Source organism: Capricornis sumatraensis, chromosome 22 (assembly GCF_032405125.1).
Source record: "Capricornis sumatraensis isolate serow.1 chromosome 22, serow.2, whole genome shotgun sequence".
NCBI classification, from domain to species: Eukaryota; Metazoa; Chordata; class Mammalia; order Artiodactyla; family Bovidae; genus Capricornis; species Capricornis sumatraensis.
In genome coordinates this window covers 32,420,815-32,445,912 of record NC_091090.1, presented here as the reverse complement: position 1 = coordinate 32,445,912, position 25,098 = coordinate 32,420,815, and the positions used below count along the sequence as shown (strand labels likewise).

Sequence of the window (25,098 nt, the reverse complement as noted above, 5' to 3'; positions counted from 1 at the left end):
GGGAGGTGGATCATAGAGGATCCTGCTGTGATTTATGTCAGAGTGCAAAACCTCACTTTAAAAAGTACAATTATCACACCTGAAAAGTGCACAATTCCTTAATATAAATGTACAGTCTGTTAAATTTTGTCTCATGTTTTAAAATTAGATTACAATTAATTCGTTCAAACCAGGATGCAAACAAGTCCACCACAGCGTTTGCTTGATATCTCTTTCAATCTTTAAGTTTCCTTTTTCTTATCTCCCCCACCTGCACCCCAATCCCTTTTCTTCTGGAAACTTATCTGATGAAGATAACTGATTCTCTGTCCTGTGAATTTTCCCAAACTTGGATTTGCCGACTGCATTTCTGTTAGCATTGTTAAAACGATTCTGATAGATGGGTTTTAGGTTCATCATTTTTGGCAAGTATACATCAAGTCATTACTTCCTATTGTATTACATTGGAGAGCACATAATGTTGGATTGTCTCTGTTTTTATGATGCTAGAGTTGATCAGTGGGTTCAAGTATTGTCGGAATGATTCATCATTGTAAGATTCCCATAAGCTTTTCACATATGTTTCTAGCAGCTGTTGATTATTGCATTGGTCCTTTATTTCATTAGGCATTAAAAAGAATGATATTCTTCCACCTTGTCTTCATTTATTAGCTGGAATATGTAATAAACTGTCCCTCAACCATTTGGTGATCTTAGATATATTTGTACAAGAATGGTGGCATAAAAACTGTGTCTTTATTTACCAGCGTTCAGGAAGAAGTAAAGGTTTCTGAAAGAAAAGTGAAAGTTGCACAGTCGTGTCTGACTCTTGGTAACCCCAGGCCAGACTACTAGAGTGGGTAAGCCTTTCCGTTCATCCAGAGGATTTTCCCAGCCCAGGGATTGAACCCAGGTCTCCCACATTGCAGGTGGATTCCTTACCAGCTGAGCCACAAAGGAAGCCCAAAGGAGAATGCTGTGAGCAGGATTTGAACCTGCCCGGGCAAACCCCATTGGGTTTTGAGTCCAATGCCTTAACCACTCGGCCATCACAGCTCAGTTTCTAGCATCTTCCAAAAGTGACCAGTGAGTTTTTAGTTGTCATAATGAACTGGTGGAACTTTATTTTTTGCATAGTTGACATATATTAATTAATTGCAGATATTATCCTCCTTCATGCTTAAAAGTGTCCCATCTTTAACCAGACATGGCCCCAGTAGCTTTCTCACAATCTGATGTGACAAAATGCTCCAGGGTCATCTTGTGTATTTCTTCTCTCAGACCTAGAATTAGCCAGTTCTTCAAGGAGCCATTTTCTTTTGAGCGGGAAATAATAAGATTTTCATCTGGGTGTAAGCAGGGCTTGCTCAGTGCATCCAGTTAGGCTATTATTTTTAATAATAGGGCTTCTTTGTGAAGGAAGCTAAGGAATGCATTTTATTATTTTTTTAAGGAACACGCATCATGAGTTTATCACATTTTGATTTTCCAATTCAAATTTGGGATCACTATGTTTTTATTTCTCTTCTTTTACGTCATAATCATAAGAGAAAACTAATCTTTCAGGTGGAAAATCTTGGTTCCTGGTAATGTTAACATAATTGCTTATTTTCTTTATCTTATTATATTTGGGTATATATGTACACATACATAATACATGGGCTACCCAGGTGGCTCAGCAGTAAAGAATCTGCCTGCTAATGCAGGAGACACAGGTTGGATCCCTGGATCAGGAATATCTCCTGGAGAAGGAAATGGCAACCCACTCCAGTATTCTTGCCTGGAAAATCCCATGGACAGAGAAGCCATAGAGTCACAAAGGAGTCACATATGACTTAGGGACTAAACAACATAATACATAGTAAATTCAGAATAACAACAAAAATATTATTACCAAGATGATAACTGAAGATTTTAAGTTTTATTTTCAATTCTTTTTGTCATTAGGCTATATTCCACAAAGGAGATACAGCTAAATTACTGTGTTTTAAAGTCACCTAAACTAACTCCTAAGAACGGAGAATTTAAGCTACCAACTACTTACACAGTTAGGTTTCTCTTGTTTTAATTTAATTTTGTTTTATAATGATGTAGAACATTTATACAATTCCAAAGCCTAATTTCCATGTCTTCCACTTGGTTTCCCCTCCTCCCAAAGGTAAGTGTTTTTGTTAGGTTTTGGTTTATCCTTCCACTTTAAAAATAAATATAAGCAAAAATAAAAAAGTATATTTACATTTCCCCTTTTCTTAGGTAAAGTGTAGCATGCTGTGTGCACTATCCTCCATCTTGGTTTTTTTTCACTTAATATATCCTGGAGGTCGTCCTAAAATAATAGACAGACAGTCCTCACTTGCAAAAGGTCTAGACCTGACTGAGTCGTCTGGGGAGACAACAATCCGCGATTCGGCGTCATGTTTTCCAGGTCCCTCGAAAGGATGAGGTCCAGACGGGGCAAGCCTGCACACACTCTCAAGGACATCGAGGAGAAAAGCCACAGCCTCAAATCAGTGTGTGGTCTCCTGGAATCTGTGTCTCAACCAACATTCTCATTGCAGAATCTTCAACTATCACCTATTGATTCATAATGCGACAGTAAATAGTCTTGTCTACTTGAAGCTTCCTTTTCAACCTAGGTATACTGGGGAGAAAAGGGGACTGAAAGTAACAAGGTAAATGTAAAGGGCGGGGTGGGGGCCGTGGGGGGAATGTCAGAGATATCAGGCCTCGATCAAGAAGCCAAAGAGTGTAACCTTCCTAAGGGGTTCCTGGAAGTAGCTTCAACCCTACCGCACACATCCCACACATCCCAAAGCGAGGGGGTAACGGGGAGGAGACGCAGAGGAAAGCAAAGAACAACTCTAGGGACTCAGGGTGATCTGGGTCCCGGGAAACAGGAGCCGGAAAAAGGGGAAGATCTGCCCTGGAAACGAGGCGTGGAAGGTGTAGAGGTGCTTGCTCGTGGTGGCGTCGTAGAACACGACCTTGCCGCACTCGTAATTCACGCAGACGCCCACTTTCCTGGGACAGACCGAGAGATCCTCGCGGGTGCCCGCCTCCGTGAGCGCCTGGCACTCGGAGCCCGCGATGCGCAGCGCCCAAAAGCCGCTCAAGGGCTCTATCTGCAGCATGCCCTTCCTGGGTACTAGCTCCGAGGCCACGCCCACTACGCAACCCCCGCCCCCGGGCCCTTGGAGCTCTGCCTCCCAGGTCTGGCAGCCGGAGCTGAGGCCTGGCAAGCCCAGAACACAGCGGAACGGATAGAAGCGTTCGGGGTCGGTGTGCTCAGCGCAGACTCTCTGAAGATCCGGGTTCAGCGTCACTGTCTTCAGATCCTGGGAAATGATGAGATCTGGGTGAGCCGAAGCCGCATCCAGGGTCAGTGGGTCTGCAGGAAGATGAGGAGAAAGAAGGGCAACCCCAGGTCAAGCCATCCGGGCCCACTTTAGGATGGCCTTCTCTAGAAGTCAAGGTCACCTTTGCCCCCAGAGAAGTCCTAGCCCCCCGCCCCCTCCTTGACGTTAATCCCTAAATTTCACCATATGCAGCTCTGAGGGTGGTCTCCCTCAGAGAGTGGTGGGGAGGTGTCATCTCAACACTCAGAACTGAGACTGTCTCCTCTTCCTTCCCTGTTTCCTGTGTTCCTCATATCTAGAACAAGATTTGAGGCTTGTATAAGAAATGTCGAGGTTCAGATTGTCTGAGCTCGAGTAGTTTTCTGAAGTACAACCCCTCAAAAACAGGGTTCAGTGGAGGGGTGGAGTGCAGAAGGAGGAACTGTCAGCCCCCTTCTCACCCCCTTCTCACACTTTGAGGCGGGGCGGGGCGGTGGACGCTCAGCATGCAATATCTTAGTTCCCCCACCAGGGTTGGAACTCACCACCTCTGAAGTGGAAGCATGGAGTCTTAACCACTGGGGAAGTCTGCCCCGCACATGCTTTTAATTGGATTTGGGTATTAAGTTATAGTTTGTCAAAGGTAGAAGGCCCCATCCTCCCTCTACAATGGCTTAAGAAGCTGTGGTTCCAGTCCTTGCCAAAGACTTAGGAATCTTCCTTTTACTTGTGTGTGTGTGTGTGTGTGTGTGTGTGTGTGTTAGTCGCTCAGTCATGTCCGACTCTTTGCAGCCCTACACACTGTAGCCCGACAGGCTCCTCTGTCCAAGGGGTTCTTCAGGCAAGAATACTGGAGTAGCTTGCCGTTCCTTTCTCCAGGGGATCTTCCTGACCCAGGGATCGAATCCTGGTCTCCTGCGTTGCAGGCAGATTCTTCACCATTTGAGCTACAGGGAAGTCCTCCTCTTACTCTAATATGACTTAATGTTTCCTTACTGGATGGGGTGTTTAGGAGAGATGGAGGATGTGGGAATGTGGGGAAGAGGAAAAAGAGCGGTCAGAATCATGAGGATGAGTTAGGTGGATTGGGGCCCAGGTAGTTTTTACTGGTCTCTAGATTCCACCCTGGCTAAACTGATGCCTTGGTAGTTGAAAAAAAAAGTGGACCGGAGCAGTCAACTATAGTGACTTTCTTTATCCACCAGGGGGCACCACAGCCAAGCAGTAAACAGAAGCCAAGTGCTGGGTCCTCGTCCTCCTTTTGCTTGAGAACACCTGCTTCCTTCTCCAAGTCCCCACCTCCATCCCCATCTTCCCTCCCTCAGGGACCTTTCCGTGTTCTCAGCCACTCACCTATCACCGTCCTGAGCTCTTCAATATTCGTAGCTTCAGGGCTCCCCAGGTTCTCAGAGCTGTCCAGGTTTGGTGAATAAGAAACAAAAGAGGCCCTGTTTCGGCTCCGGAAGAGTGGGCTGAGTGAAATTGAGAGTATGGTATTTGGCAGCACTGTTTTAGTTGTTCTGTCAACTTTGAGGGAGAAGGAGAGGAGAGAGGTCAGTGGGGGCAAGGCAGCAATGTCAGAAAGTGCTACCGAGCTCTAGACCCAGCAGGAGGAATCAGGGGTAGACTCAGGAAAGTGAAACTGCCCACACGGTTCCAGTAGCTGGGGATCAACAGAAATTCTTGGGCTTGCCTTACTGAATGCTAAATAAAGGCACAGTTTATTAAAACCCCTCTGCTTATAAGCTGTCTTCACTGGTTAAGCTTACGTTAGTTATTTTTTCCATCTAATTGTAATTTTTCCTTTTAATTGCATGTGTGTGTGTGTTAGTCACTCAGTGGTATCAGACTCTTTGCAACTCCATGCAAGAATACTGGAGTGAGCAGCCATTCCTTTCTTCAGGGTATCTTCTTGACTCACGGATAGAACCCCGATCTCCTGCATTGCAGGCGGATTCTTTACCATTGATTGCATACCCTCCAAGTGCTTGGGTGGGGACAGCATTTGACCCCCTGTAGACTTGGAGGTTCCTTGACTCCACCATTAGAAGCCACCAGCATTCAGGGGCAGGACTCTTACCTGGAGGGGTCAACTCAGGCTCTGAAGTTTTGTTTGTCTTAGGATCATTTTTCTCTGACAGGTACCCTAGGAATTGGTGAGAGAAAACCAATGTTGGTCTCGATAACCGGAAGCTGCAAACTAAAAACCAAACAGCCTGCCACCATCAATAAGAACAAGAATTGGTGTTTCTCAGTAAGGACTGCCCCCCAGGTCATCAGGAAGTATAGAAGCCTTTCAGGTTGTCCCAATGCCTGCAAAGAAGGGGGCTACTCTACTGGCCTAGAATGTTTCCTGAGGCCTGGGATGTGATTCAGCAGACCGCAAGGCAGAGAGCACAGTGGAGACTTAACCATGTGCAAACACTGATAGCTCCTCTGGTGGAAAAACACTGGTGGAACAGAATCTTAAGTTCTGCTCTTGGCTTTGGAAGGCATTGTGTAGTTTCTGGCTTTGGCAAAATGATTTCTAATGCTGTCTTTTCCACTTAATAGTCACGTGACTTGGGTAATTTACTTCACCTCTCTGAAGTTGCAGGGGCCCTATTTATTGTAAATTGCCAATAATAACACCTATCTAGGAGGATGGTAGTGAGATTTTGAACTTTTAGAAGTGGACTGCTTAGCACATGGTGGCTCTTAAAGAAATGCTACTTCTAGTGTTACCATGTCAGATAGCAGGGCTATCTCTGATGGCTTGGGCATAGGCTGCGGTTACAGGGGGTCTCCCTCCCCTGGGCTGTCATGATCTGACTTACAACCAGAAACCCAGCCTATGGCTGATGGCAGCTACTACTATAGAGACTGAGCTGCTTTGGTCTTCTCCTTGTCTTATCTTTTCTTTCCTTACTCTGAGGAATGGAGGAATAAATTTGAAACTTTCTGTTACTTTTTTTGGGGGGAGGGGGGCATGCCGTGCAGCACGTGGGATCTTAGTTCCCCAACCAAGGATCGAACCCATGCCCCCTGAATTAGAACCATGGAGTCTTACCCACTGGACCACCAGGGAAGTCCTAGAATTTTCTGTTACTTTTCAATATTTCTAAATTTTGGGATTAGTCTCTGTTTTGTGAGTTACCTGAGTTTAAAATAATAAAACATATCCATATGCCTGTGCTTCTCCCTTGATGAGGAATGGGAATGCGCCTATATTTGGCCTCCGTGTAATCAGAGAGACAGAATTCTTCCCCTTTGCTTTTTTCACTTTCCCCAGATGGCAGGAGCAGTCATCACTTACAGCTCTTTCTGTCTTCCTCAGTCATGCCTCTGAGGAATTTGCTTTTATCTTTCTTGCTGTCAGCCTGGAGATTGTCTGTGGAGAGAGAACAGAATGAGATGGAGTAAATTCAGAGAGTTTGAACAAGGAACCCACTATCACACAGAGGGCATCAAATTTCAAATGCCTTGAACTTGACTCTCATAGTCTTAGTGGACCAAGGTGTAAAACTCTGAGAGATGCCCTTTCTGTTACCCTGGAGTGGCTCTCTAGCCCAGCACTGTCCAGTAGAAATACACTCAAGTCACAAATAACATTTTAAATTTTCTAGTAGTCACAAGGGAAGGGTTTCTCTTGTAGCTCAGTCGGTAAAGGATCTGCCTGCAGCACAGGAGACCAGGGTTCAATCCCTGGGTTGGGAAGATCCCCCGGAGAAGGAAATGGCAACCCACTCCAGTATCCTTGCCTGAAAATCTCATGGACACAGGAGCCTGGTGGGCTTCAGTCTACGGGGTTGCAAAGAGTCGGGCACAACTGAGTGACTAACATTTACTTACTTACTTAGTAGTCACATTACAAAAAGTAAAGTAAAAAGAAACAGATAAAATTAATTTTTAATTGTATTTTCTATTTAAATAATTATTGTAAAATATTGTCTTTCAACCTATAAAAAGTTATTACTATATTTTACATTCTATTTTCACAGTAAGTCTTGTGAAATCTGACATGTTTCCTTTACTAGCAGCACACCTGACTTTGGAGCCACATTTCAAATGCCCAAGCGCATACTGAGCAGCACAAATCTAGTCCCTTCCGTGAGAAGAACTGAGGAGAAAGGGCTGAGGGACAAAGGTGCTGTTTGGCCTCACGCTTTGGCTTCAGAAGAAGGTCAGGCACAGGGTGTGGTAAAGGATGGTCCCACCTACTTAAAGCCTGGGTGGCAATCCCTCTCCTCCCGATAAGAGAAGACTCAAGACAAGAAAGGCAAGGGAGCTCCGGACCAAGGCTCTTGGTGCCCTTCTGTCCCAGTTCTCCCCAAGGAGGGAGTTCTGTGCCCCCGTCTCCCAGACATGGAGGGCTGTCAACGTCTGTGTACCCTCATGGAAATAGGGGCAGAGGACAAAAGACTTTGTGTGGTTGGAGAATGAGCCCATAACTCAGGGACAATGGCCTGTGTCCAGCCTGCACTTGCTGTAGGGGTGCTGGACTAAGGGAAGAGCTACAGAGTGGGACTCCTAGATAAGGGGCTTCCTCTGGGCCTCTGTACCCTTCTAGTGCCCTGTAGCTCCAGGACAGGAGAGAGCCAGCCCTGGGTATAGGTGGAGGGAGACAGGGCATCTCCTCTGAGGGCTACCAGCCCAGCCATAGGGAATGCTCAGCAACCTTCTTATGAGGGGTCCGCACACCTGGAGCCAGAGCAAACACTGGCCAGGAATGCTATGCTTCCAGGGCCTTCAGGCTCCAGCCACCAACCCCCTCCACCTCTGGTTTCCCAGACCCAGTCATTCCCCAACAAGAGGCAACCATCCTCAGACTAGGCAGCTATGGAGATTAAACCAGTGTTCTAAATAGGCCCCCAGCACCCCCTCCATCCAGCGGACTCTAAGAGGGCCAGGTGGGAGTTAGGGGACTGTGTGTAGGGGTGGGGGGGGCGGAGAGAAAATACAGCAGACCACGTTCATCTGTGCCAAAAGGTAGAGAGTGTATTTGTAGCCCCCTTCTCCACGCCCAATCCCAGCCTGTGCCAAAATGAAAAGGTAATAAACCCCTTTATTGAAATTCTAAACTGAAGCCAAACTATTTAATTTTATTTTTTAGATTGTAGTTCTTCTATGTGAGATTGAACCCAGGCCGTGGCAGTGAAAGGCCAGCATCCTAACCACTAGGCCACCAGGGAACTTCAGAACCAAATTGGAATGACTATGAAAACCTGAAATGACTATGAATTGTTGGATTACATGAGATTACCCCACGTGGGATGGGAGAGCTGGACAAAGCAAAGCAGTCACTAGGGAAAAGAAAAGTTCAAAACAACAAAATTAAGAACAAAAACTGTGTCTGGGGAGTGGAGATTCTTAGCTAAACAAGTGGTATTCTTGGGGGCATTGTCCTGCTCCTGTTTTTCCAGAGGCATATGGGAGGGATCTTGGGGTGGGAGACTCTTGTGATATTTCCTGGGAGAAAACTCCATCCAGCTCTCTCTACTCCTGGTTTATACAACCACAACCTTTGCTGTGAAGGGAGTCCTTACAAATACCCAGCTGTCTTCCTAGTTGTAAACCCAGACATGTTTTTGAAAAATATCTGACCAAATATCTAAAGCCCAAGTCATCTACTGTCTGACTTCTGTTTCCCTGCAAGGCTGCAAGAAGGATTTCCCTAAAATGTCACTGACTTTGAATCTATTTTCTCATATTCTGTAGTCAGAAATAGATTGAATTCCAGTTCTGGCCCACCAGACAACTGGTCTACCACCTTCCTGCCAGTCACTGTGCCAGGCATGGGAACCTCTTGCAGCTTTCACAGGAAGAGTCAGGGAGGCAAACAGATGAAACATGATGAAGGCAGAGTGCAAGAAATGCCTGAAAAGAAAGATACAGATGCCTGGAAAGTGCCCAGCAGAGAGCCCAGCATTGGAAATGTCCTATATAATTATTGCTGACATGGATGAGTTACAGTTCCATTTCCTCGGGGTGATGGAGGAAGAATCCCCCAAAGGGAGGTGAACTGAGTTGGTGACAGCTTCTTCCTTACCTTTGAATCTCTTCAGGCTCTCTGTGAGGGAATCATGCCGTGATTTGATGTCACTGAGTTTTTTCTCCAGGTCCATTGAAACAGGGGTTGGGTTGAGAAAGTGAAATCCTTCACTTCTAGGAAGATATGGCTGAACTGGATGGATGGTGAGATCAAGGGATGGGGTGCAGGGGAGGAAGAGCTGTGACAAAGAGGTGGGGATGAGGTGATGGAGCCTTGGGGGTGGGGAAGGAAATCAGAGGATAGTGAGCTGAGAGTCAGGAGGCCAGGGCTAGGGATATGGGGCCAGGGTGAGGTGGAGCATAGTGTGATATGGAAATGCAGATGGGAGATAAGCCAGAAAGAAGCAGAGAGGAAGGAGGCAGAGAGATGGGGTAGGGGACCCAGGAGCCATCTAACTGAGCAAGAGGTCATGCAGGAAGTGCAAGGAAATAGAATCTGTGATGAAGAAATAGGAACATAAAGAAAACAGCTCTTCTCTTTAGTAACCAACTCAGCTTAAGCTGCAGCCTAAGTACCTGACTGCAGTTAGACAGAGTAGACAGGAACTTGGGAGGGAAGAATGTTGAATATTTGAATGTATGTTGAGCATTGTAAGATGAATGAATCAGTGGGCAAAATGCATTTGGGGTGGCCGATCATACCTGCACAAGGCAGTTTTGATGTCCTAGAAGAAAAAGAGAAACAGCATAGTCTTAGCACCTGGATGATCAACCATGCAGGGCATGGGGCAGAACAGGTGGAATGAGAACATCTCTCTTCCCAAATGAACATCTCCACAAAGGGTTCCTCCAGGAAGTGTCCAATATGCCAGTAGGCAGGAAAATGGTCAGACCTCGAGAGGAACTCACTGAGCTGTTTGAAAATAAGTTTTGTCTCTGAGACTAAACCAGAGAAGGGAGAAGAGAGACAGGAAAAGGGCTGGAATGGCTTTGTGTGGTCTTTCTTAAAACAAAAAGAAAAGAAATGGATTTCTGAACTAGTGGGAGTGGGAGATGGATTCAGGAGGGAGCTCAGCTCATCCTGTGCACCACCTAGACCCGCCCTGTCCAGCATGGCAGCCACCTGTCACACATGGCTGTTGAACACTTTGAAACATGGCTAGTATGACAAGGAACCACATTTTTAAATTTTATGAGAGTCACCAATCCAAATTTAAATTAAAAAAAACTGAAATAGTGTAAAATACTTTTTCCATGAACCACAACTATATTGATTTGGTCAGAATATATTTAATTCAACCATTCAAAATATGATGTCTGAACTGAGATCTGCCAAACATATACCAGATTTTGAAGACTCAATTTTTTTAAAGGAAGAGGTTCATAAAATATTTCATTAATACTTTAAAAATATTGGTTAACGACTGAAATTATAATACTTTGGATAAAATGAAAGTGAAGTCGCTCAGTTGTGTCTGACTCTTTGTGACCTCATGGATTGTAGCCTACCAGGCTCCTCCATCCATCGGATTCTCCAGGCAAGAACACTGGAGTGGGTTGCCATTTCCTTCTCCAGGGGATCTTCCCCGCCCCAGGGATTGAACCCAGGTCTCCTGCATTGTAGGCAGACGCTTTTACCGTCTGCGCCACCAGGGAAGTCCTACTGTGGATATAGTGGGTAAAATAAAATATTTCACTTAATTTTACCTGTGTCTTTTTATCCTTTTAATGTGGCTACAGGAAAAAAGTTTAAGTCATATTTGTGTCTTGCAAAATAATTCTAAATTATACATATAGCTCACATTGTACTTCTAAATTATATATATTGTGTGAAATATATTTGTAAATTATGGTTCACACAGTATTTCTATTGGACAGCACTGAGCTGGGGAAAGGAAGATAGAGGCAACTCTGATATCCTGCCACGTGGTCAGTGCTCTGATCTGTAACCAGGGAGGGGTCGCTGTGTTTTTACAACTTGGTCCCCAAGGGACACTCACCTGGAGCAGCTGGCCTGGCGGCAAACACTGTCTGGACTTCAGAGAATCCGTAAGCTTCCTGAGATAGTTCAGCTGTGTGTCAGTGGAAGTGACATAGAATTTCTCCCCCTTGGAGATCTCCTTTTCCAGCCAGTTGATCCGGGACAAGAGGAAGCTCTTCTCCTCCTTTAGCACCTGACGCAGCTGTCTGAAGGTTGTGGTGACCTTCTGCTTCTCTAATTCCACCTGGGCCTGGGGGCAAGAAAGTGGACATTCAGAAGATGGGAGGATGGCCTCAAAGTTCCTTCTATCCCATTTTATTCAATGTTATCACTTTATTAAGTTTATTCTGAGCAACATGCAGTGGCAGACATGGAGGAAAAGAAATGGGAGGCGAACAAGCTTTTGAAAGCCCTTACTATGTGCCTTGTTTTCGTATTAGGTTATTTACTTATATTTTTTGCTTTCAAGGACAGGTAGCTAATACTTAATAACTAAGTATTAACTACTCATATTTCCAGAAGTCTTTTCAGTTTATAATCTGCTTTCACATAAATTTTTTTTTTCCTTTTTACACACACCCACCCACAAAATAGGTACAGATATTTGAGTGGGTTCATAGTGTCTTCATTTTCTAATTTGAGAAGTCAGTTTCTAGGTAAGTAAGGGACTGTGAGAGGCAGAGATGGGTCTTAAAACTGGTATTTCTGATTCTAAGACCAGCACCAGTTTTCCTTACACTACCTGTCCCCAGGTGGAGGAGACCAAAGTGGCCAACCTACTCCAACAACACGAGGCTGGACGTGGAAGACGCTAGCACTGGCAGACCAAGTGCTGTAGAGGAGGAGAAGGCTGGAGCACACCCTTATCCCTGATGCCACAATCCTTTATGTCCTTCCTACACTCTATCCCATTCTGTATCTGTTCCTTTGTCAATGAGGTCTTTTTGAGTGGTCGGTGTAATAAGGAATTCTAGGAGTTTTGCAGAGATACCGTTTCTGCTTTCAAGCTCATGGACAGAGAGACCCACACCTGAGTTTTTTCTTACCATGGAGACATTGATCTTGTGTTCACCTTGTGCCTTCATCTGAATTATCTCCCTCTCCTTTTGCTGCAAGACCTCGATTTGTGATTGGATCCGCCCCTGTGGGGAGAGAGTTGTCATGGCAAGTTGTGCCTGGAGATCTCCTGGCCTCATGATGCCCTCCTTATCTCTTGGGATGGAGGACGTGTCGTTGTGTCATTATTAACAGATGCCCCTTTCCTGTTCAAGCTGGGGGCTGGGGTGTGACGGGGGAGGAAGAACTCAGAAGCCTAAGTGACCTACAAGAAGGGAATGTGGTAATAAATTATAACTAATAAAATATGAGTAATATTTGGATGTGCTTTGGGGTTATCAAAGGACTTCCACAAACCTCTCATTTATTATACCTACGACTCTTAAGAAGTACAATTTGTTTGCCCCATTTAAAGAGGAGGCACCTGGAGCTCAGAGAGGTAGAGTGACTCCTTGAAGGATCCATAGAAAGTTCAGGAGTCTGAACATGAATCTACACCTCCGACTCGAAATTCCGTGTTCTTTCCATTCTCCATTATACCTTGGTTGCAACAAGCATCAGTTCTCCAGTCTTAGACTTTTGAACCTACTGGGCTTGACTACAAATTTTCTACTCAGGTGCAAAGATAGGGGCAATGGGTACAAACCCAGAGGGAGGAGATGACAGTTTCCAGGTCCCCACTGAACTCCTGGTCTAATGGGGGAACAGGGAAGGGACCCCCAAATGCCTACCTGATAACTCTGGGCAGCTTCTTCTATCAGAGTTGTGTGGTGGGTTTTGTGATCCTTGGATCCACAACACACCACGCAGAGAAACTTGCCATCAACCTCACAGAAGTAATGACATTTCTCTCCATGCCTTAGACATCTCAGCTCTTCCGTTTCTGGCTGCCTCTCCGAGGGCTCCATAGATTGGATTTTCTCCACCAGATTTACCAAGAGCCAGTTAGGCGTGATCGTGTCCCTCCTCACAATTTTGTTGCAGAGGGGACATTTAAGAACACTGTCTTCTGCTTCTCCACTCTGAGTGATGCAACTGAGGCAGAAGTTGTGCCCACAGTCGATGGTAGCAGGGTGCTGCAGAATATCCATGCATATGGGGCAAATCACTTCTTCTTGAAGCTTACTGGTAAACTGTTGATGGGCCATGATGGGGCCAAAGGGTTCTTCAAGTCTGTAGGAAGTCTAGAAGTCAGCTGTGGGCACTGGTTCTAGGAAAAGAGAAGGTAACAGAGGCGATGGAGGTCAGAGTCTATTAATTAGAGAATCAGAGAGAGAGGAAAAGGAGAGAGAAAAAAACAATAGTAGAAAAGAGTCAAAATTAGAAGGTAGGAAATATTATAAAGAGGGAAACAGATGGGCAATGCTACCTCACTGCCTCTTGAGAATGAGTGGATGTAGTAAATGAATATACACTGCTTAAAAAATGGGGTAAGTATTCCTGAACCTTGGACTAATTAAGGGTGTTTATGAGGCAGTTAACTGAGATTAGAAGGACCAGGGCACCAAAGTCCGTTCTCAGAGGTTCAGGGAAGGAGTGGAGGGACTGGAAAATGCTTCCCGAAAGGTCACAGCCAGTTCACCAGTAATGATTTGAGCATCTTTTCATGCAGAGCCCAAACTTTGGGAGAACATATGCAAAGGAAGGGGGTAATCCTCTACCTCCTGTAATTTGGTTCCGCACTTTTAAGTATTTTGTGCAAATGTGGAAAACATTGAAGGAGGAAACAGACAGAGCTGGACTCCATCTGAGGCCAGGCTGCAAACATTAGGCTACACACATGGTCACCCTCCCAGTGGACTCTGAACTTTGTGCCCGGCGTCTATAGAAATGGCATACCAATAGAAAACCAGACCCCCGGATAAAAGAGCCTGAGGACTTGGACTTGGACTCTCCGTTGCCTAAAAGAATATGCTAATTATCTCTATAACAGAACAAAGTCATAAATTCCGTAAGTTTATCAAGATATGACCACAGTCCTACTGATAAATGTCCACTGTTTAACTAGTTTTGTGACATATGAATCATGGGCTAACTTTGATCGTATCTCTGTTTTACCTTGTCCAGACTAGTTTCAAGGAATTTGGGGAGGTGGATTTGAGCAAGTACACTTAGGGTATATAAGGTTTTCACAAAAAACGGTCGGGGTCCTTGGCTAAGAGGAGACTCTGCCTTGGGCCCGCAGGTGTAATAAACTGCACTCCACTATCTGCATTGTCCTTCTGAGTGGGTTTGTTTCCCGGAACGCGTGGCTACAACAATACAATCACCTGCTCAGGGAGTTTCCAGTTAAAAGGAGAGGCAACCATTCCTCCCCTGGGGAGATTCGTAGTACAGTGGAATCAGCAAGGAACTTCCTTGCTGAAAGGTCATTCTCTGTTCTCCATCCTAGTTGGTTTTTTACTTCCCCGCAGCACCTGGATCAGTCTGTCTTCTTCTGTTTCTTTTTTTTTTTTTCCCCCCAAACATCTTCAACACTCTGGTGTGTCCATGCTCATTCGTTTTTTCTGTGTTTCTTCCTACTTCTTGGTGCTTACTTGATCCCTGGATTGCCTTCCCCCAACCACCACCACGGACACTCCCTCCTGTAGCTCCACACATTTGCATCACAGCCTTTGCTCCTTCCCTCTTATATAAGGGAAGGGTCCTTCCTCTCTTCCCATTTCATCTGGATCCCAGCTGCCACCCTTACCTCCTCTCTCTCCAGCATCTGCCATCGGTCTCCCTCAAGAAACACATCTTTCATCTTTATCTGATCTTAATATTTAGGTCAGACAGGCATTGTGGGTAATTTTTGATTATAATCAGAGTGATTGTATATTTTGGTTTACTTTGGGACAGTGCTGAGTGTCACCTTTGACCTGATGTAATGAATAGATCATCCTTCCATTCTCAAAAGTATCCAGGTTGGATGATGAATTATATGGTCACCTTAATTATAGAAACTGTTGGAAGCCAAGGCTTTCAGAAGTGTTATACCTTCATTTCAGAAATGCTATGAAAAGGCCTTCCTCTTTGTTTGCTTTGAGGTGAAATTAAAGCATCTTAACTCTTGCCTGGAAAATCCCATGGACGGAGGAGCCTGGTAGGCTGCAGTCCATGGGGTCGCTAAGAGTTGGGGATGACTGAGCGACTTGGCTTTCGCTTTTCACTTTCATGCATTGGAGAAGGAAATGGCAACCCACTCCAGTGTTCTTGCCTGGAGAATCCCAGAGACAGTGGGCTCCTGTCTATGGGGTCGCACAGAGTCGGACACGACTGAAGCGACTTAGCAGCAGCAGCAGCAGCAACATTTGTATAATATCTTATAGTTTATTCTCATCCTAAACTGCTGTCCCCTGGAGGCCGAATTTAACTTATAGGTAGGTTTCATTTGACATAGTGATTTTAGACATAATAATTTGTATGACTTTAGAGAGGATGGATGTTTTATTTTCCCTACCACTTCTTACTGCCTCTGTCTGCCTGGCTCCTGAAGACATCTCACCTTCACCCACCCCCAGCTTTATTGACATAATTGACATATAGCATTGTGAAGGCTTACTGTGATGTGATGTGATGATTTGGCACGTGTACATATGTGAGATGTTTGCCACAATAAGGTTAGTTAACATACCCTTCACCTCACATAAATAACTTTTTCGTTGTCATTGCTATGGTGAGAGCATTAAAGATCTATTTTTATAGCAACTTTTGATTATATAATAAACTATTGTCACACACTGTACATGACATCCCTGAAACTTATAACTGTATACCCCTTGATCCACATCTTCAAATTTCTCTCACCCCTCAGACCCTGACAACCAGCATTCTATCTGTGTCTATGAGTGCAGTGCTTTCAGTTTCCATATACAAGTGAAATCCTACAGTATTTATCTTTCTCTTGTCTGCCATTTTTCTGACATATCAGGCTTCCCTGAGCTCAGTTGGTAAAGAATTCCCCTGCAATGCAGGAGACTCCGGTTCAGTTCCTGGGTTGGGAAGATTCCCTGGAGAAGGGATAGGCTACCCACTCCAAGATTCTTGGGCTTCCCTTGTGGTTCAGCTGGTAAAGAATCTGCTCACAATGCAGGAGACCTGGGTTCAATCCCTGGGTTGGGAAGGTCCCCTGGAGAAGGGAAAGGCTACCTACCCCAGTATTCTGGCCAGGAGAATTCCATGGACTGTAGCGAAGAGTCAGACATGACTTTCACTGTCTGACATTTTACTTAGCCTAATGCCCCCATGTCCATTCTTATTGTCACAAATGTCAGGATTTCCATCTTTCTATGGCTGACTTTAAATACATTTGAGAGACTTCGCTGGTGACCCAGTAGTGAAGAATCCACCGGCGAGCTAAGATCCCACAGGCCACAGAGGAACTAAGCCCACGTGCCACAGCTACGAAAGTGTGTGCATTCAGGAGCCTGTGCAACAAGGAAAGATTCCATGTGACACAATGAAGATTCTGCGTGCCACAACTAAGACCTGGCTGTATACAGTATTTGCTTTATCTACAACTGAGACCTGACACAGCCAAATAAATGAATATTTTAAATAAATAAAATACACACACACAATAGTATTTGCTTTCTCCATTCGTCTGTTGATGAATACTTAAGGTTGTTTCCAAGTCATGGCTTTTGGGAACAAAGTGCAGTGAACATGGGAATGCAGATATCTCTTTGAATTCTGGATTTCATTTCCTTCAGACATACCCCCAGAAGTGGGATTGCTGGATCCTATGGTAGTTCTAGTTTTAATTTTTTCGAGGATCTTCCATACTGTTTTCCATAGTAGCTGCACCAATTTCCATTCACCAATAGTGCACCAAGGTTCCCTTTTCTCCACATCCTTGGCAGCATTTGTTGTCTTTTTGATGATAGCCATTCTGACAGGTGTGAGGTGATATGTCATTGTGATTTTGATTTGCGTTTCCCTGATGACTAGTGATGTCGAGCACCTTTTCATGTACCTTTTGGCCAGGTTTATGTCTCCTTTGGAAAAATGTCTATTCACTCTCTTATAGTGTTAGTCACTCAGTTGTGTTTGACTTTTTGCAATCCCATGGACTGCAGCTTGCTGGGGTCTGCTGTCCATGGGATTCTCCAGGCAAGAATGGGGGTGGGTTGCCATTCCATTCTCCACTAGGGTGGGTTGCCATTCCCTTTTCCAGGGATCTTCCCGACCCAGGGATCGAACCTGGGTCACCAGCATTGCAGGTGGATACTTTACTGCCTGAGCCACCAGGGAAGCCCGTCTCTTCAATAGACTGTTTAACTGGATTATTTGTGGAATTTTACTATTGAGTTGCAGGAGTTTCTTATACATGTTGGATATTAACCTCTTATTCGGTATAAGACTTGCAAATATTTTCTCTCATCCCATAGGTGTTTTTCCATTTTGTTCATTGTTTCTTTTGCTATGCAGAAGATTTTTAGCTTGATATAGTCCCACTTGTTGCCATAATTGACTATATAGAAGGAAACAAAGTTAAGACTTGCACTGTATACCATAAACAAAAATTCTAGGTGGTTTAAAGATCAAGTATGAAAATATTAAAAATTTAGAATAATATTTACCCTTAATGTGAGAGAGCTGTCATTTTTCTGAATGATATTAAAAAAACAGAAGACATAAAATATTGACAGATTACAAAAAACAAAACAAAAATTTCAACATGGAAAATAATGCCATAAGAAATCAAAGGACAAATAATAGCAAAAGAGAATTTACTAGCACTAATATGACATGTCAAGGGTTAACAGCAGTAATATAGAAAAATGATTTGGCATCATGGGGCCACCACTGCTCCCTTCTCTTTCAAAGACATACTAATATTAGACAAAATATTTTTTAAAGGTAAAAAACTACAACCAGTCAATGAGAGAATTCATGAATCTAAGATAGCGCTGGGTCGGCACCTTCTGAGAAGTTTACTAACACACAGCACAGAAACACAGAGAATCACTAAGCGGCAGAAACCAAGTAAGGTCAGAGATACAGAAAGTGAAAGTGAAGTAGCTCAGTTGTGTACAACCCTTTTGACTGTAGCCTACCAGGCTCCTCCCTCCATGGGGTTCTCCAGGCAAGAATACTGGAGTGGGTTGCCATTTCCTTCTCCAAGAGATACAGAGGATAAATCTAAATGCTCCAACATGTGTCCAGTTGGAAGTTCAGAAGAAGAGAAGAGGGGAAATGGAGGAGCAAAATATGAAGAGAAAAAGCCTTCAGGTTGGTTTTTTTTTTTTTTTCAGAATGTACAGGCCCCCTGAAAATGCACCAAATATCAAGCACAACAAGTGAAAAATAAATAATTTCACACTAAAAACACTTCGTAATGCAACTGAAGAGAATGAAAGAGAAAACTGCAAAAGCTGCCAGAATGAAATAGCAGAGTACTGAAGAACAAGTAAATCTTTTAAATTTATTTTTAATTGGAGGATAATTGCTTTACAATATTGTGTTGGTTTCTGCCATACATCAACATGCAAGTAAATCTCTAGAACTGATACTAATATTTCTAAGAAGTGGGAGGAAATTACCAAACCAAGGTGTTTATATTCATTTAACCTATTATTCATGCTACTGCTACTGCTAAGTCACTTCAGTCACGTCTGACTCTATGTGACCCCATAGACGGCAGCCCACCAGGTTCCCTCATCTCTGGGATTCTCCAGGCAAGAACACTGGAGTGGGTTGCCATTTCCTTCTCCAATGTATGAAAGTGAAAAGTGAAAGTGAGAGTGAAGTCGTGTCCGACCCTTAGCGACCCTATGGACTGCAGCCCACCAGGCTCCTCCGTCCATGGGATTTTCCAGGCAAGAGTACTGGAGTGGGGTGCCATTGCCTTCTCCGATTATTCATAAAGGAGGGCAAAATAAAGATATTTTTGGACATTAAAAAAAACAAACTAATTTTCCACCAGGAGATCCTTGAAATATTTTCTTTTTTCCTCTTTGAATTCTGTTTTTCCCTTTGTGGAATCTTACTTTGTGGGATCTTAGTTCCTCCACCAGGTATCAAACCCTCATGCCCTGCATTCAGAGTGTGGAGTCTTACCTACCGGACTGCCAAGGGAGTCATAGGAGATCCTTGGAATCTTCCTGAAAAACCTGAAAGTTATCTTTTAAAAAGAGAGAGAGAGACAAAGGCTCCACGATGGGAGTGTGATGCACAAAGCAAAGAAAACATAATTCAACAGTATTGGTAAATATTATATATCACTGACTGTAAAAAACATTAGAAACAAAAGTTTTACCTTCAAAAAAGTAGAGCTAAAATTTTAGACAACTATAATACAGGAATTAGAAGCAGGGGGAAGTTTGGAGGATAGCTAAAGACCTACCTAAGGGAGCTAAGATTTTGGAGTCTAAAAATACTTAAAATTTTTAGACTGTTATAAAAATATGAAGTTAATGACATAAGATAAAAATTCAAGGATAAGTACTAAAGGAATAGAAATTATAACTTTCAAAGCAGCAAAGGGAAAAATACTGATAAAGAACATTTAGCCAATAAAATAGGAGGCAAGGGACTTCCCTGGTGACCCAGTGGTTAAGAGTCTGTGCTCCCAGGACAGCGGGTCTGGGTTTATCCCTGGTCAGGGAGCTAGATCTCGCATGCCACAACTAAGACCCAGTGCAGCCAAATTAAAATAAATAATTTAAAAAATTAAAAACAAAACAGGAGGCAAGAGAGTTGGAAGGGGCTATAAATAAGAAGTATGGGGACTTCCCTGGTGGTCCAGTGGCTAAGACTTTGTGCTCTCAAGGCAGGTGGCCTTGGGTTTGATCCCTGGTCAGGGAACTACATCCCACATGCCACATCTAAAGATCTCACGTGCAGCAATAAAGATCAAAAATCCCCTGTGTGGCAACCAAGACCCTGCGCAGCCAATTAAATATTTTTTTTAAAAAATAAAGGTCATAAGAAAAAATAAGTAAGAGTAGCTACGAAAAAGAGGAATTATGGAAAAGAATGTAAAAAAAAAGTACATGTTGGGGAAAATGACCTCATTATATTATTGATTCATATTACAGAGTCTCAATAGTATGGCATGAATACAAGATCAGGAATAGAGCAGAGTAGAAAGTTCAGAAATAGCCAAAATACATACAGGCATTTAGTATTTAACAAAGATCCCATCTCCACTGAAGAAATGATAATTGGAACAAGAAGAAAGTGATTTAGAAAAAAATTAATGGATTGAATGCACTCCCTATACCTTAAACTGGGCTAAATTCCAAACAGACATATTTTAAAGCTTAAAAAAAAATGGAAATATAAAAGCACTAGAAGAAACCATAGGAGAATTATTTATAGTTTCAGAGTGGGAAGGTCTTTATAAATAGGACACAAAATAGACAACATTGATAAATTTAAATGATAAATTTTAAAAATAAAAATGTTTAATAAAAATGTTTCTACGACAAAATTTATAAAAATAAATTCAAATGACAAATGAAAACTGGGAGAACTATTAATTTGATCCATAGATTAATCAAAGATTAAGAATCAATTTATTTGAAACATAAAAAAGCTGCTACAGGGACTTCCCTGGTGGTGCAGTGGGTAAGAATCTGCCTGCCAAAGCAGGAAACATGGGTTTGATCCCTGGTCTGAGAAGATCACCACATGCTGCAGAGCAACCAGGCCTGTATGCCACAACTACTGAAACCCGAGCACCGAGAGCCTGCACTCCACAGGAGAAGGCACCACACTGGGAAGCTGCACACTGCAGTGAAGAGCACCCCTGCTAGCCACAGCTAGAAAACGCCTGCGCAAAAGTAATGAAGACCCCGTGCAGCCAAAAATAAACATTTAAAACAAAATGCTGCTACAAACCAGTAAGATCAACAATCTCATAGGAAAATGAGCCAAGGCTATGAACAGACAGTTCACAGGAAAGAGAATGCAATTCACATTTAAAACATGTTTAAAACATGTGGAAAATGTTTAAAACATGTGAAAAATTTTCAGCCTCACTTACATTGAAAGAAATGCATATTAAAATGACACTGAAATATGATTTTTTACTTGATAAAAATCCAGGAGTCTGATGACACTGTGATGGCCAACGTCAGGGGAAAAGATTCTTTCATTGCTGGGCCAATGTAAATTGGTGCAATTTTTATGGAAGTCAATATTACAATATGCTTCAAAATTACAAGTGCTTTTGCCTTGTAAGTAAGTGGCTTCCTTTGTGGCTCAGTTGGTAAAGAATCCGCCTGCAATGCAGGATACCTGGGTTTGATACCTGGGTTGGGAAGATCCCCTGGAGAAGGAAATGGCAACCCACTCCAGTACTCTTGCCTGGAGAATTCCATGAACAGAGGAACGGAATAGGCTGCAGCCCATGGAATCGCAGAGTCGGACACGACTGTGCAACTAACTTTCACTTTCTTTTCACTTTACCTCGTAATTCCCTTTACCACTGTACCTCAGAAATTTATTTATCCTATAGATTTACTCACACACCTAAAATTAGTGTGGATTTGTGGCAATGTTTGTATTAACAAAAGACTGGAAACAACCCAAATGCCCATCAATAGGAAAACGTTTAAATAAATTACAATCCAGCTTTATACCTGAATAGAAATTAAGAATGAGGAAGTTCTGTATTTATAGATAGAAAAATATCACCAAGTTATGTCACTAAGTGGGGGAAAAAAAACAGTGATGCAGAATAATGCGTGTATTATGAATCATTTGGATAAAATTCCTATTTTCTTGAACATGAATATAAACTCTCTGGAACAATAATGATCTACTAACATTGGTTGCCTCTAAGGAAGTGGATGACTGGCTGAAGGATGGGGTGGTAGAGACTTTTTACAATATATAAATTTTTTTTATTTTGTGAAGGTTTAACTTTGTAAAATGCTTTTACGTTTTCACAAAATTGCGTGATAAAAAAACGGGCTGAGATTGAACTGTAAATTCACAGAACAATAAAATTAACCAATCAATAAGCATGTGAAATAGTAATCTTGAAAATGCAAAGTTAAAACAAGATATCACTTTATACCTTAGATTAAGAAGTCTGAGAATATCAAATGTGACTAGAGACATGGGGAAATGGAGACACCTACACTTTACTAGTGAAAGTATAAATTATATCAATTTGTTAAAAGTTCAAAATGTGCAGTTAGAGTTTAAAATGTGCAGTTTCAGTATTACACTACATAATAATGATGATAATGGAAACATTACTACTACTAATAATAAATAAATAAAAACTAACACATATTGAAATACCATGTACTAGGCACAGTTTCAAACATTTTATATTTATTAGTGAAATAATTATTTATATAGGGAAGTATTAATGCCACTTTGAGGACAAGTCAACCGAAGTTAAGGGAGATAAAGCAATTATTTCAAGGTTATTTGGTAAAAATGCTGGAATATAAACTTGAACCCAACTAGACTCCAGAGCCTAGGATTCTGCCTAAAAATCATGTGTGTGTGCATTCAGAGATGTGTATAAGGATGTTAAATGTAGCATTGTTTATAAAATCAAAATATCAAATAAAATCTATATCAGGGCTTCCCAACCACATTATTACTGACATTTTAGGCTGGATGATTCTTTGTTGTGTGGACTGTCCTGTGCATTGTAGGATATTTGGCAACATCTTTCTATCTACTTAATTCCAGCAGTATTCCCCCCTCACACCCCTGTCCCAATGTGACAAACAGAAGTGTTTCCAGACATTACCAAATGCCCCTGAGGGACAAAACCTCCAGCTGAGAACCATGGATCTGTAAGTATTCATATGGCTAGGTCTCAATAGTGAGGCCATTCATATACCTTTAAAAACACACAAAACAGTGCTCCAGATAATTCGTGGCTCTCTCTATATATATGATAGAAGTATAAACACATGGATGGCCTGGAAGGATTAACACTAAATTTATGACAATATTTGAGGAAAACAACTAAGAAAATTAAGTGAACAAAAGGAACTTCAAATCTATAACATTTAATTTTATTTTTTTAAATTTATTTTTGTAAATACTGTGGCAAAACAGTTACCTTTGTTAATTCTAGGTTATTGTTACACGAGTGTTTTTTTCCCTATATTAACTTTTTCAAAATAATTTAGTTTAAAAAGGAAAACTATAAGAAATGCACAGTAGATATAGATATTCAAAGTAATTCTTAAATTCTAAAATTAAAAAAATTCAACCTCTCTACTACTCAAGAAAATACAAATACAACAATTATATAAAACTTTGTACTCATCAGATTGGCAAAAAAAAAAAAAATGTTTTTTTAATGTTTCAGCTCTCATGAGGATGTGGAAAGATGAGCCCTTCATACGTTGCTGGTAAGGTCACTTATAGGAAAAAATTAGGCAAATGATACAAAATCCAATCAGCTTGTGACTAAAAAGCACATTATAAGAAAAATAATATGTAAACAGGATTTCTAAAAGGTTTTCAGACCTTAAGATAAGTTAAGGACTGTGGAGTGAGAAAGAATTAAAGGCACAGCCAGGAATTCCTTTGTGGTCCAGTGGTAAATAATGTGCCTTGCAATGCAGGGGATGTGCATTCCCTCGCTGGTCAGGGAATGAAGATCCCACATCTGCAGGGCAACTAAGCTCTGTGCACTGCAACTAAGATCAGAGACAGTCAAAAATAAACATTTTTTTTTAATTAATAAAGGGATAGCCAACACAGAGATACCCTGTGAATGGTCTCCATAGGAGATACATTTTGCTTAGTTAAAAATAGAAATTGAAAGTAACAAAAACAATTCTGTTTAAAATACCTTAATATCTTTAAAATATTTGCTGAGAGATTTTCCTGGTGGTCCAGTGGCTAAAACTCCAAGCTCCCAATGCAGGGGGCTGGGGTTCAATCTCTGGTCTGGGAACTACATCCCACATGCAGCAACTAAGAGTTCACAAGCCACAACTAAAGATCCCACATGCCACAGCAAAGACCTGATACAACCGAATAACTTTTTTTTTTAGTAAATATTTTAAATAATAAAATAAAATGTTTGCCGAGTTGGCAAATTGAATGAGGTTAACCTATGACCCCACTTAAAAGGAGTAAAGAGTTTAAAGTCCTCTATAGAAATCATATCACATAGAGAGCAAAGAAAAATAACCATAAAAATAAATGCATGGGTTGACAGAAGTCAATTTATAAGTAATAGTTACAGCATTCAATACAACATGAGACTGAGTCACTCAAAAAAACAGTTGGATTTAAAAAAACACAACAAAATGTAATGTTCCTTTTCTTCCTTACACTCGTTAAAAAAGATAGCATAAAAATTACATGAAAGATATAGTATAGGATTTCCCTGGTGGTCCAGCAGCTAAGACTCCACCATCTCAATGCAGGGGGTGCCCAGGTGTGATCCCTGGTCAAGTAACTAGATCCCACGTGCCACAACTAAGACCCAGTACAGCCAAATAAATAAATAAATATTAAAAGATATAGCATAAATGCAGAGATATTTAAAGGCTGCTATGCTAACGGAAATAGAAAAACCCCAATGGCAGGCTTATCTCCCTCTTTCAGGAGAAACTGCAGGCTTCCTAAACAACTCGACTCCAAATGAAGTACGAGCAAGGACAAGCGAAGAAATCAAAAAGACCTGGTCTTCACTTGACTCATTTACCTAAAGCGAATGTAAAGTATTGGACTGACCTGTAGGATGGCTAATATTATGTGTCAATATGGCTAGGCTATGGTACCCAGACATTTGGCAACATCAGTCTAGATGCTGCTATGAAGGTATTTTTCACATGAGATTAACAATTAATATTT

General features: G+C 42.2%; 1 protein-coding gene and 1 non-coding gene across 2 annotated transcripts; both read right to left on the bottom strand.

Moving 5' to 3' along the window:
• Positions 1 to 953: 953 nt before the first annotated feature.
• Positions 954 to 1,035, bottom strand: TRNAL-CAA (transfer RNA leucine (anticodon CAA)). The gene has a single exon. It is a non-coding gene; the product is annotated as a tRNA-Leu (tRNA).
• A 1,805-nt stretch (positions 1,036 to 2,840) lies between these two features.
• On the bottom strand, positions 2,841 to 13,469 carry TRIM31 (tripartite motif containing 31). The gene is made up of 8 exons (XM_068961067.1): positions 13,053 to 13,469; positions 12,312 to 12,407; positions 11,281 to 11,515; positions 9,343 to 9,477; positions 6,610 to 6,684; positions 5,395 to 5,460; positions 4,668 to 4,841; positions 2,841 to 3,367 (listed from the first exon to the last, which is right to left on the bottom strand). The coding sequence occupies exons 1-8, from the start codon at positions 13,467 to 13,469 to the stop codon at positions 2,841 to 2,843; spliced, it is 1,725 nt and encodes a 574-aa protein (XP_068817168.1).
• Positions 13,470 to 25,098: the final 11,629 nt, after the last annotated feature.

Bases quoted from the DNA above. Each gene is read 5' to 3' on its own strand.
- TRIM31 (XM_068961067.1), bottom strand. From the start codon at position 13,469: ATGGCCCATCAACAGTTTACCAGTAAGCTTCAAGAAGAAGTGATTTGC. The intron at 11,516-12,311 runs GTAAGAAAAAAC...TCTTGCCCCCAG, and splicing joins ACAAGATCAATGTCTCCATG to GCCCAGGTGGAATTAGAGAA. The intron at 9,478-11,280 runs GTGTCCCTTGGG...CCATCCATCCAG, and splicing joins AGGCCAGCTGCTCCAGGTGA to TTCAGCCATATCTTCCTAGA.